The 14,044-nt window shown below is 35.0% G+C and overlaps 1 protein-coding gene across 1 annotated transcript; it reads left to right on the forward strand.

Annotated features, from left to right (window-relative positions):
- The first annotated feature begins 1,505 nt into the window (after positions 1-1,505).
- Positions 1,506-13,840, forward strand: LOC144978712 (aldo-keto reductase 1B-like). The gene is made up of 6 exons (XM_078925134.1): positions 1,506-1,691; positions 2,380-2,544; positions 6,680-6,796; positions 8,804-8,881; positions 12,748-12,864; positions 13,478-13,840. Exons 1-6 carry the CDS (start codon positions 1,617-1,619, stop codon positions 13,583-13,585), a joined length of 660 nt encoding a protein of 219 aa, XP_078781260.1. The 5' UTR covers positions 1,506-1,616; the 3' UTR covers positions 13,586-13,840.
- The last annotated feature ends 204 nt before the right edge of the window (positions 13,841-14,044 follow it).

Raw genomic sequence — 14,044 nt, forward strand, 5'->3', positions numbered from 1 at the left:
ATTAAAACCCTTGTCTCTGACGTTTTGTTCGTGGGCAGCGTGGGTAGGACAATTTAAATACGCATCGCCTCAAACTGAACTGAATTTTGAATGATGACCTGGCAGTGATGGGTCTTAAAAGAATGTCAGTTTGGTAAAGGCCAAGGCACAATAAAAACAACTTAAAGTGTATGAATTGAATTTTGGGCTAAACTCTTAAGGTCTGATGGAAGTGTTATAAACTGTATCGTGTAGTGAAAACGGAGAGCATTGATAAACCGTTGAATATTTAAATAATCTCCAAAAGCGGTTGAAGGACTTATGATTTAATAAACAGTCTCGGGCATGAAAATCAGATTAACTTAGCAGAAAGTTTATTTAGAGGCGATTCCCTCCAAATAGGGACTGAAAAAGTCTGAATTCTTGTAGCCTTCTGTCACCGACTTGTACTTATTTGCTAATTTGTACACATAGACTAGTACATACCTGTTATACGAGAGCTACCGATTTTTCGATTTTTAAAAAATCTGTGATGAGTCAAAATCTCTCTTAATGTATAATGAAATCATACATTCTAGCGATGAAAATTGATTTTAAAAATAAAGTAAATTACTAAAATCTTTCATTTATTATAATCTACTGTAATAATAACGGATAAATAATAATAATGATGATGATAATAATAGTAATAAATAATAATAATAATAATAATATAATAATAATAATTAATAATAATAATAATAATAATAATAATAATAATTATAATAATAATAATAAATAATAATAATAATAATAATAATAATAATAATAATAATAATATAATAATAATAATAATAATAATAATAATAATAATAATAATAAATAATAACAACAATAATAATAACAATAATAATAATAATAATAATAATAATAATAATAATATAATAATAATAATAATAATAATAATGATGATATAATAATAATAATAATAATAATAATAATAATAATAATAATAATAATAATAATAATAATAATAATTTTTTAAAAAGTACAATACTAAAATCTTTCATTAATCATAATCTGTTGGCGACGTGAACTTATTTGCAGGTCTGATAACCAATTCCTTATGGGCCCACTGTTGTAATGGAAATCTAAAAAATATGACGCAAAATATTGTCCATTACAACAATGTTAAATTAGGCCCATAAGCAGGTTCGGATATCAGAATTGCATATATGTAGGCTATACGTTAACAGGTCTGCTGTTAGGCTAAAGATAGAACGAAGTTGACGTCACTCAGGTCTTTGTTACTTTTTTGCCATCCGTGTTTACTACACTGTATTAGCCAGACTATAAACGTTCACGGTTACACATCATTTTGTGTGTTGGTCCATTATATTTCCGGGTGGTAACCTTGTGAATTTCTTAGCCAAGCGCACAGCATCTAGGTGTTCTCATATGTGACCTTGACCTAAAACAAACCACATGTTGACCTCGTTCCTCAGGTGAAAGGTTGAAAAGGTTGAATGTCAGGGCCTTCGTGAGAGTGTAAACTTCTGAAAGCTCGAGAGGTGTAACTGCCCGACTGACCGCTCCTAATTTGTCTTAAAAATCAAGGGAATTGTTGATGTCCGTTTAGTTTTTGTTATAGATTTGCCATGACTACAAAGGTAAAATTTTCAAGTGGAAGGGTGATGCCAACCGTTGGACTAGGCACATGCGCCCCTCTCCAGGTCAGTGGTCAGTGCAGTGTTTCAAGTTGTTGAGTGTCTGTCTGTATGGTGTGTAGATAGTACCTAGCCTACGCTCCACATAACTTTAACGATATTTAGTATAGACATAAAATGCATGGTATTACGGGCCTGTCAAGTTTAATAACTATCCATTTTTGAGAAGGCTGATTCTGACTTAGACTTAGGTATCCTCACATCGACGGGCACTTATTTGCAGGTCTGATAACCCAGTTCATCATGGGCTCATCATTGTTGTTATAGAAATCTCAAAAAAAAACAAAAAAAAAAAAAAAACTCCCCAAAAAACAAAGAAAAAAAAAACAAAAAAAAAAAAAAAAAAAAAAAAAAAAAAAAAACAAAAAACAAAAACAAAACAAACAAACAAAAAAGCAACAAAAAAAACAAAACAAAACAAAAACAACAACAACAAAAACAAAAACAAAAAACGACGCAAAATATAAATATTGTCCACTACAACAATGTTAAAAATCGGCCCATAAGTGGGTTTAGATGTCAGACCTACAGATTTGTACACGTTGCCTCATATGTATTAAATATATGAAGCTGATTGATTTTAACACACAAAGTTGTTTTTTAAAAAAATCTTTCATGCGATTATTGTTTAAAAAACAAAAATCAAACAATGGTTATTTTTGTTTCAAAGACTCATTTTTCAATTTCTGTTAAGGGAGAAGAGGAAATCATTGATGCTATTAAGGCTGCTGTTAAAGCCGGATACCGTCATATAGATTGTGCTGCAATTTATCGCAATGAGAGAGCTGTTGGTCATGCACTGAAGGAGCTTTTTGTTATGGGAGTTGTAAGAAGAGAGGACTTATTCATCACCAGCAAGGTAATTCACTTTTATCATATGATATGTATTAAAGTATGGAAATGATATTATGACTTGTGCCACTTTTATCTCAAACTATAAAATTTGACATCAATAGAATTTGATTTGCGTTTCATGAATAAATTACTTATGACAGTGACTTGTAGGTGGAGAGGTCACCTTTGTTGGGTCTTCTATCTCCCTTTCTTCTTTCCCTTTCCAAATTGCTCTATGTCTTTGTTCTGGATTGAAATTTCTTGGGTTTTTTTTTTACCCCCCCCCCCCCCCCCCCCCCCCCACCCCCCCCCCCCCCCCCCAGTCTTGGCAGGGATCTTTGGCTTTAAGGGAAGAAGTCAAGTTTATCGTTCCTTTTTTGAGAGATGATATTTTTTCATTGGAAATCATCGGACTGATATATAGTGTTATTTTTGAAAATATTGTAAAGTATTCCTTAGAGCCATCAGACTCATGGATCCGGAGTTTATCCCAGTTTCTATAGGTGAAACAGACAATAGCAATTACTTGCTACACTTTGGATAGGATGCTAGTCTATCGCAAACCAGATCTAAGAGATCCAACTACCCAATCACTGTTGGGTGGACAGGAGGGGGTCAGAAAAAAATCTCAACTGCACCCGGGATTGATCTTGGTCCCTATGGGTGTGAAGCGAGTGCTCTACTAATTGAGCTACTGAACCCCCCCCCCCCCCCCCCCCCCCCCCCCCCCCAATAATATTGTATGTACTTTGTAATTATTTGAGTGTATCCTTCATAGTGGGATCTATGGCTTGTTCCTTGATGTTACTTTTAGGTAATGCCAAAATAGGCACTTTGATGGGTTGCTCATGGATCCTCTGTTCCCGATTTGAACCAGAAAGTCTGTTTTGTCTTACTTTTTCTTTCGTACCTTTACCTTCAGATCTACATGATATTTTGATTTGTTGGGAGGGGATGTTTGCAAAAAAATCATCAAAATGAGAGTCTGGCTCGGATAAAATTGTCCTCTTCAGCCGGGGACTTTTTCCCAATTAGAAGAGAAAAAAATTAATTCTGTTCAATCATTTTGGGAATTTCCAATAGACCACCACAAGCATCGTGCTTAACAAACAAACACAGCGGCTCAACAATCGTGGCTACTCTTTGAAAATGTGGTCAAAGGTAGTGGTAAGATCTGTAATTCGGTTTCTAGCTACAAAATGTCTGAAACTTTGTGAAATTCACACTGAAATACAGTCGGTTTATGGTGAGAAAGCACCGGGTAAGTCTCAGGTATATGAGTGGTGTAGTCATTTCAAAGTCGGGCACACTGATGTCCAAGGCAAAGTTCACACAGGCCCTTGTTTTTCTGCATAGACAATACAAGTCACGTTAATGAACCGATCCAAACAGGTGGCTTAATATCCAATAAATATCAGAATCATTGGATATTTCTCAAAGTCTACTGTCCAAAGAATAGTCTTTGATGAATTACATTATTGCAAGGTCTCTGCTTGATGGGTCCCAAAAGAGCTGACCGCTGAAAAACAATACGAAGCGAGTTGATATGTCTGAGACTTTGTTGAATCTGGTGACCTCAAGCATATTGATGAAGCATGTCTGAGTAGCACTATTACAGGTGATGAGACTTGGATACATCACACGACCTCTGAGACAAAGAGGGATTCAATGGTTTTGAAGCACACGCCTTCTCCACCCCGGAAAAAGTTTAAGGTTCAGTCATCTGTGAAAAAAATTGTGGCCACAGTTTTCTAGGATGTTTATGGTGTTCTGCTTTTAGACATTTCAGAACCAGGACGGACTGTCAATATTAACAGGTACTGCCAGACTCTTGATAAGTTGAGAGAGGCTGTGCACTGAAAAAGACCAGACCGGTTGACTAGCAGGGTAATTTTTCAGCCACGAAAGACTGGATCCAAAGGTTTGGCTGGGAGGTTCTACCCAATACCCGTCACAGTCCTGAATTGGCCCCATCAGATAACCACCTGTTTGGACCCATGAAATGCCATCTTTCTGGAAAGTGGTTCACTCGCGGTGATGACCTTGAATAAGCTGTCCGTTAAAATGCACCGTCAACGGAGATGCAGAAAAACACTACGTTAAAGTTAATTAGTAGAGAAATCACTTTATTTTCAGAGAAATAAAGGATATTATAAACAGGAACTCATCTATTTTAATTATCATACTACTGTATTGTGCAAATCAACATAGATCGAGAATAATCGTGCCATCAGCTTTGTTTTGTCGATTCAGCCGGCGGGCTTGAGGGTGGGTCACACATTCTGTGTTTTGATTTTCATAATAAAGATAAAAAGGCCTGAGCATTACGATTCTGCAGATTTTCTTTAATATTCATATATAAATAAACATTTATATAGCGCAATATCACTAAACGTGCTCAAAGCGCTTTACAAGAGGTCCCTGTCCAACAGCAACATTTAACATTTAGGACAAGACATGACGCCTGTAAGGCGATATTATAATTTTTTCCGACAGAGACAACGCTGTTAACGGCCAGGTACTCATTTTAATAATAATAATAATAATAGATCTTTATTGTCCACAAATATGGCAATTTGTCATTTAGTTACACTTGTCATAACGTTATATGATAACTATAACATTGAACAGACACCTCTCTCTCTCTCTCTCTCTCTCTCTCTCTCTCTCTCTCTCTCTCTCTCTCTCTCTCTCTCTCTCTCCTCTCTCTCTCTCTCTCTCTCTCTCTCTCTCTCTCTCTCTCTCTCTCTCTCTCTCTCTCTCTCTCTCTCTCTCTCTCTCTCTCTCTCTCTCTCTCTCTCTCTTCTCTCTCTCTCTCTCTCTCTCTCTCTCTCTCTCTCTCTCTCTCTCTCTCTCTCTCTCTCTCTCTCTCTCTCTCTCTCTCTCTCTCTCTCTCTCTCTCTCTCTCTCTCTCTCTCTCTCTCTCTCTCTCTCTCTCTCTCTCTCTCTCTCTCTCTCTCTCTCTCTCCTCTCTCTCTCTCTCTCTCTCTCTCTCTCTCTCTCTCTCTCTCTCTCTCTCTCTTCTCTCTCTCTCTCTCTCTCTCTCTCTCTCTCTCTCTCTCTCTCTCTCTCTCTCTCTCTCTCTCTCTCTCTCTCTCTCTCTCTCTCTCTCTCTCTCTCTCTCTCTCTCTCTCTCTCTCTCTCTCTCTCTCTCTCTCTCTCTCTCTTTTTTTTTTCACGCATGCGACATACACAACATCAACATTTTCATTTCATTTTCAATTCGTTACATTCTTGGCAATTCAACACCAAATATTATCATCATTATCAATTGGTCACTTCATCTAGCCTAACATTAAACAAATTAATCAGTCAATCAGTCAACGCATCAATCCTTGGTTTTGCTGTACCATATGAAATATTCAACATTTTTATTGCTGATGGAACGAACGTTGATTTATACTTGTTAGTTCCACATTTAATCTGACAAAAACTTCTCCCAGATGGCAAAATATCAAATTCATGGTATAAAATATGTTTTTTTTATTGTTGGTAATTGAGAATGCTTTCCTTTCTATTGCTTTTCCATGAATTCTTTCTACTTCACCTGAGTACGGTGAGAGAATGTGAGTATAGAGCATTTTCCAAGGAGTCAATTATGCGCCGAGCGAGGCTCAAACCCAGGACCTTCCGATCCGAAAGCGAGTGTCATACCACTAGACCACATAGCCGCACATATGGTCAATGGGTAATCAAATCATTTTTAATTTAAGAAAGGTTTGTAATCTGTGAAAAATAGTTTTATAATTAATTCTGTGTTCGATGATAAAAATTTAACCTTGGCTGTATGTAACAATGTTGATCTCCAACTCTATTTTTTAAAAAGAATAGAATGTTATTTTTATTATGATTATGATTATTATTATTATTATTATTATTATTATTCTTATTATTATTATTATTATTATTATTATTATTATTATTATTATTATTATTATTATTATTATTATTATTATTATTTTTATTTTTATTATTATTATTATTATTATTATTATTATTATTATTATTATTATTATTATTATTATTATTATTATTATTTTTTTTTTTTTTTTTTTTTTTTTATTATATTTTATTTTATTTTTTATTACTTTTTAATTTTTTTGTCTATTTTCTTATTGTTTTTTTTTTCTTACTATGATTTGTAAAACCTCTCTCTTTAGCTCTGGAATACTTGTCACAGATCAGACTTAGTCTTGCCCAGTCTAAAGAAGACTCTTGAAGATCTTGGTCTGGACTATGTGGACCTCTATCTTATTCATTGGCCAATGGCGTACAAGGTTTGTCACCATATCGAATCCCCTTCATTAAATTTGGTATTATGTTGGGAAGTATGTAGAAAATTTAATTTAAGATACTCTCAATTACTTGGAAACTGAAAGAATAATTAAATAACCACATTCATTATTCTCAGTAAACTATGAATTTAAGTCCCATTTTCTTAATATTGACTTTTTATTGAATTTTTAGTGTCTGATTCACTCCAGATTTGGGTGACATTTTAATTTTAGACTCTGAGTTTATGATTGGATGCTACAATCATCCAGTCAGTATGGTGAAAATCTGAATGTTAATTTTCCTGTTATATTTTTCTGTAATATACTGTATTATTCCTGTAGATTAATATCAAGGGGTCCTGATAGCTCAATTGGTAGAGCACTCGCTTCACAAGCAAAGGGACCAAGATTGATCCTAGATGCAGTCGAGATTTTATGCTGATCCCCTGTCAACCCAGCAGTGAATGGGTAGCTGAGTCTGTTAGATTTGGTGGAAAATACTTTGCGATAGACAGGCATCCAATCCAAAAGGATAACAAGCTATTTCTATTGTCTATTTCACGCTATAGAAACTGGGATAAACTCTAGCTTCATGGGCCAAATGGCCCTGAAGAACTACTTTTTTAATATCAAACAATTGATTCAATCATTAAATAGACATTACAGAGGCAAACTATTGACTCTGTATCTTTTTTGTAGTTGTTAGTGAAGGCCCGTTGCTGAGTTATGAAGACCTTTTGCACATTTTATAAAAATTGTCATTAATTAAGTAGAAAATCAAGGCGTGACACCTTCTCCTTTTCTGGTCCCTAAATCCTTGGGAGTGTGTATGTAACCAGTCCTTAGGAGGACAAATAATAAATAAGTTGCATATTGAATCATAAGGTTGCATAACTATTTTAGAAGCAGGACTTACAGGCATATTCTAATAATTACGGGACGTCAAAGAGTGAGGATGGATGGTCTTTATTGACGACCAGCATAATATTTAGACTAGAAAATAAGATGCCATCACTCTGAAACCAGAAGATCAATTACACAAGGTATATATCCGGTCCATCGGAAGAGTAGTTTTAGCGGGTGGTTGGATGGGAGCATCACCCTTGAATCATATACCTATGATGTTCGCATGGGTGTACGATCCGATTGTGATGTCGTTTCTTCTTCTTTTTACTAGCCTATCCTGCTTCTTTGGTTTGTGATTGTATTTTTGACAGGGGATATTTTTTTTTCTGTAAATCTTCTGCCTGTTTGTTCTTGGTTATTTATAATTTAGCTTATGATATCTTTAGGTTATGATTTTGATTTACATTTGTACTATTTTTGTTAGATTGCTTGTTTTTTTGTTTCAGCGGTCTCTCATATAACCTCAATTGTGTTGGAAGAGACCTAAAGCAACAAACAAACAAAAAAAAGAGTAGTTTTACACTTCCAAAGAAATAGGAACCAGTTTTTTGACATCACACTTTTCTTCCTTATTGCACTGGAGAAAGAAATGAATAAAGCCCCAATTTGCTTATTTGGACATTATGTGTGATTCCTGTGTTTTCTCGAATTATCTGTATTCCTTTATGGGGTGCCTAAATATCTTACAATGCTGCGCGAAGAGATTTTTTTTTCATGGTCAAGATGCCTCTTTGCTGCGAAACAATGAATGTTTCAAGTTTATCATCATATCCCTGTTACATAAATCAGATCTCAGAATCGTTTCAAGGCTTAAACTCGAGTTGTAGGTATGCTATTGATACTATGCATTTTGTTTAAATACTCACAACACCCACCAGCCAGAAATAAAGTACTTACACGCAAAAATAGTTGTAACCTTAAATGTTTTTAGTCTGATTGATAGAAGCTAGTGAGATCTAATCATTAAAATGACCGTCTTAAAAACAATACCAAAGAGCAGAGTAGCGTCAATTTCGTTCCATCTATTTTACCCTTCTGAATTATTTTCCATTTACTCGTCTTTTCAAATTTGATTTTGAATTTTATCTATGTTTTTTATAACAGGAAGGAGGAGAGTTGTGCCCAGTTGACGAGAACGGGAAAACACAATATTCAGATGTGGACTACTTAGAAACATGGCAGGTAATGACTAATGATTGGTAGACAAATGAAACAGATACAATCAATTTTTAATAGTAGAAAACACACTTTATAGTCACCTGGCACAACTACAAAAGACGTCTAACTTCTACGTCATGGCACAAGACCGAAGGGCCAGAGCTCAGGTGGTCGCTGGTTCGGATAAGTAAGTTGATAGTGGAATTGAAAATACTTCATATAACCTGCTTTATAGGAAGATAAATAGGATTGATAATGCAAATGATTGTCTCAGCTTCCTCTTCGTTTGACCTCATTCCATGCCTTAGGTATATTGGACTGAGTTCTTGCTTATCCTTTTGGTTCCTTGGTGGAACAAAAGGCGCCAATCTAGGACTGAGATGCTGCTTTTTCTTTTATTAGAGAGTGCATTGTTTGGTGATCAATATTGCATTTCCGTCATTGTTCTGATTGCCATTGTCCCCATTGTCATCGTCATCCCCGCTATTGCCATCGCTGTCATCTTTGCCAATTGTCATTGTAAAACATTATCATTATCATCATCACCATCATCATCATCACCATCATCATCATCATCATCATCATCATCATCATCATCATCATCATCATCATCATCATCATCTGATGGCTTCCGGCGACAACAGACGTGTTGTGAATGTTTACCTATTTTCTACACATATTTTTATTCATTTATCATTCAATCGCCGGAATTTAAGCCTAATTTTTATTCAAAATGGATGTGAAGTATATATTGTTCCTGATTTTTATATTTATTAGTATATTTATAAGCATAAATGGTGTTTTAGCTTGTGATTTTGCTGCCAAAAGCCTATCGATAACATATACTCCAGAGACTCTCCGATCCCTCCAACCCGTGTCACCCACTATTGACACTAATGTAAATAAACGAACTGGGGGTGGGGTGTGCACATATATTAACAACAAATGGTGCCACTCCAATAACTGTCAGATAAAGAAAATGTATTGTGACGATTATATTGAATTTATTACTCTTTCGTCATGACCATATTATCTACCCTGGGAATACACCCATGTCATCATCATCAACGTCTACATTCCACCATCATCAGACAACACCACAGCGAAAAATATTTTGAGGAAAGAAATACAGGATATTCAAATTAAGTCACCCGATGCCGTATTGATGGTCACTGGCGATTTTAACCAATGTAACAATTTTACTCTCCCGGGACTTCATCAATACGTGGACTGCGAGACAAGGGACAAAAAAACATTAGATTTATTCCTGTGTAATATTAAAAATAGTTATAAATGTTTACCCCGTGCCCCATTAGGTTTATCTGACCACTGCATGCTCTTGCTACTCCCCACCTACCGCCCTGTTTTTAAACGTGTAAAACCAGTAAAGAAAAGTGTACAGATCCGGAACGGAAGTGTGTGTGAAGATTTGCGTGGTTGTTTTGAATGCACTGATTGGAATGTTTTTATCGAATCATGTGATAGTGTGGATGAGCTGAATGACTGTGTGAGTGAGTATTTAAAATTCTGTGAACAGCTAGTGTCTTGTAAAAAAGAAATAAAATATTATCCTAACAACAAGCCTTGGATAACAAAAGATCTAAAACTTTTATTGAACCAAAAGAAAACTCTCTTTACTAGTGGAAACAAAAAAGATCTGAAAACAAAACAAAAAGAGATAAAGAGAGTAATATCTAGTTGTAGAGACTAGTACAAAAATAAAATTGAAAAATGCTTTTCTTCTGGGGATATACGGGACACGTGGCGGGGGCTTAAAACTGCTGTTAACTATAATCCAAAGTCCACGATTATATCAGAAGACATCGAAATTGAAACTCTAAATAAATTTTATTCACGTTTCGACACAGCAAACAAATTTGATATTGAAAATGAAAAACATAAATTAGACAGGGCTTTGGAAGATGAAATGACTATTGAGGTCAGTGAAGAAGAAACGAGATTCGTATTTTCGAAACTAAACGAGAGGAAGGCTGCTGGGCCGGATGGATTGAAAGGAAAATTATTAAAAGAATGTGCCCATCAGCTTTCCCCCATTTATACACATATTTTTAACTGGTCCCTCCAATGCGTTTCGATCCCTGAAATTTGGAAAACTTCAAAAATTATTCCTGTTCCAAAAAAAGAAAAACTTGAATCTATGAACGATCTCAGACCTGTTGCACTGACTTCAATAGTCATGAAATCTTTAGAAAAACTTGTTCTTGTTAAAATTAGGAATCAGTTTATGCCATTGAGTGATAGTCATCAATTTGCTTACAAACCAGGACGTGGCGTAGAGGATGCCATTTTGCTGTTTACAAACAACATCTACAGGCATCTAGATCACGCTAGGAGCTATTGCAGATTGCTTTTTGCAGATTTTTCTTCAGCGTTCAATACAATGCAACCTCAGTTGGTTGTTCAAAAATTGACTAGTCTGAATTTAAACAAGTATATAATTGCTTGGGTGCTCGAATTTCTTACGGAGAGAGCACAATATGTTCAATTAGGACAAAACAAATCTTCCTGTATAACTACAAATACTGGTGCTCCTCAAGGTTGTGTATTGTCCCCTGTATTATTCACAATATACACGAATGACTGTAGAAGTCAAACCTGAGTGTACCTTTAATAAAGTTTGCAGATGACACCGCTCTTCAAGGCCTCATAACAAATGGCAACGAAGTGGCTTATAGGCAAGAAATTGATAGATTTGTGTCTTGGTGTGATGCCCACCACCTAGAGCTTAACATAAGCAAGACAAAGGAGCTAGTGATTGACTTTAGGAGAGTGAAGGAACCGATAGAACCGTTAAAATTAAAGGACCAATTCGTCCAGCGAGTTCCTCACTACAAATACCTTGGTGTAACGATTGATGACAGGCTCAAGTGGGATGAACACTTGAAAATAATTAAGCATAAGATGTGCAGACGTACATATTTTTTTTATCAAAACTCTCTCAGTTTAGAATAGATACAACCCTCTGCACATTATTTTATAGAGCAGTAATTGAAAGTGTTTTGTCATTTTGTATAACAGCTTGGGGAGGCAATTGCTTAGCAGTGGAAAGGAACAAAATAAATTCAAATATTAAAAAATCCATAAAACGCTATATAAATGATGTTGACGATGTAGATCTTTTATACGAGAAATTTTGTATAAATAAAATAACTAAAATATTAAATGACCAGTATCATCCACTAAGACCATCAATTATTATGTCAGAAAGAAGTGGTCGCCCTTTCTCTATTTCAACGAAAACAGAGAGACACCGAAAATCTTTTCTGCCATCCAGTATTAGGCTTTATAACAACAAGCAATAATCATTTTATATAATAATTTCTCATTTTTACTTTTAAAAAATATAAATATTAATTTATTAATTTATTTGTTTTGCAATCTTTTCAATTTTCAATTTATAGTGACAGTTTTAACTATTATACAGTGTTGAAATTATTCATATTATAAAGTGCAGCTCTGGTTACAGAGCTGCTCCTTTTTTAAAAAATATATATACATCCTATTTCCATTGTATTTTTATCTTTTTGTGTAAATTATAACACGTCTGTACAAAAAATTTCCTTTTTGGGATGCAATAAAGTATTTATTATTATTATTATTATTATTATTATTATTATTATTATTATTATTATTATTATTATTATTATTATTATTATTATTATTATTATTATTATTATCACCATCACCATCATCATCATCACCATCATCATCATCATCACCATCGTCATCATCATCATCATCATCATCATCATCACCATCATCATCATCATCATCACCATCATCATCATCATCTTCATCATCATCACCATCATCATCATCAACAGCAGCATCATCGTATCACCACTTTTACCTTTATTTCACTCTTAAAGGCTTTGGAAGATTGCTTCGATATGGGTTTCATCAAAGACCTCGGTCTCAGCAACTTCAACTCCAAGCAAATTGATAGGCTGTGGAATGCAGCGCGCATCAAACCTGTTGCTCTACAGGTAAAAGTTACCAATTAGCTAGAATGAGTATTTTTACTTTACTTTCCTTTTTTTTTTTCACTCAAGGGCTGATTTTTTTTTTGGACTGGTTGGTGATATGTTCAACATTATATTGCTGAGCCTGACAAAATCGGATTGTTGTCATTGAGATTTTCAATTTTTTTTAGCAGGTTTATCAAAGAAGTAGTAAAACTACTAACTAGAGGTGCCTAAATGAGTCAATAAAATGGATATAGAGATAAAGGGAGTAAATCTGACTCGTGAATGAACAACACAAAACAAACGACGTTTCGGCCTTTGGCCTTTTTTCAAGTAAACACAAAAAACATATATATTTATATTAGATTGTCATAATATTATAGGTGAAAATTTGTAAATGTGTGTGTGTGTGTGTGTTTGTGTGTGTGTGTGTGTATATATGTATCATTTTCTATAATTAAAGGGTGATACCATTTAATGAAGAGAAGCTTTGCACGAAATATTTTCATATATGCTCTTTATGAGGAAAATTTTCAGGTATTTAAACATTTCAGCAAAGGGCATCCCAATAGGAGAATATCATGAAGAACTTGTCATCCATCATGATATGTCATAATTTTATTTCTTTAATCAGATTGAAATCAACTGTCATAACACAAATAAAAAGCTAATACAGTTTGCCGAAGCCAAAGGTCTGACTATCATAGCTTTTGCACCTCTTGGGACTCCATGTCATGTGTAAGAATCCTCTTTTTTCATTTCTAAGTCTTCATATGATAAGAAGAACTAATGGTCATCATCGTTCTTTATGTGTTATTTTGGTAGTCAGATTTCTTTTACACGAGTGACTCTTACTTCAACCCGGTATTATGCCAGGGTTTGTTAGGGACCGAAAATTTGAGAGGGGGTCCCGATAGCTCAGTTGGTAGAGCACTCGCTTCACACTCAAAGGGACTGAGATCAATCCCAGGTGCAGTCGAGATTTTTTTCTCACCTCCCGTCCACCCAGCTGAGTCTGGCTAGCTGAGTCTGTTAGATTTGGTGGAAAATACTTTACGATAGACTACCGTCCCATCCAAGGGATAGCAAGCAATTGCTATTGTCCGTTTCACGCTATAGAAACTGGGATAAACTCTGGTTCCATGGGCTGAGTGGCTCTGAAGGACTATAAAGAGAAGAGAATATGTGAGTTCAAATTAAA

The sequence above is a fragment of the Berghia stephanieae genome, chromosome 8, assembly GCF_034508935.2.
Source record: "Berghia stephanieae isolate SIO BIC M18660-M18661 chromosome 8, UCSD_Bste_1.3, whole genome shotgun sequence".
Lineage (NCBI taxonomy): Eukaryota > Metazoa > Mollusca > Gastropoda > Nudibranchia > Aeolidiidae > Berghia > Berghia stephanieae.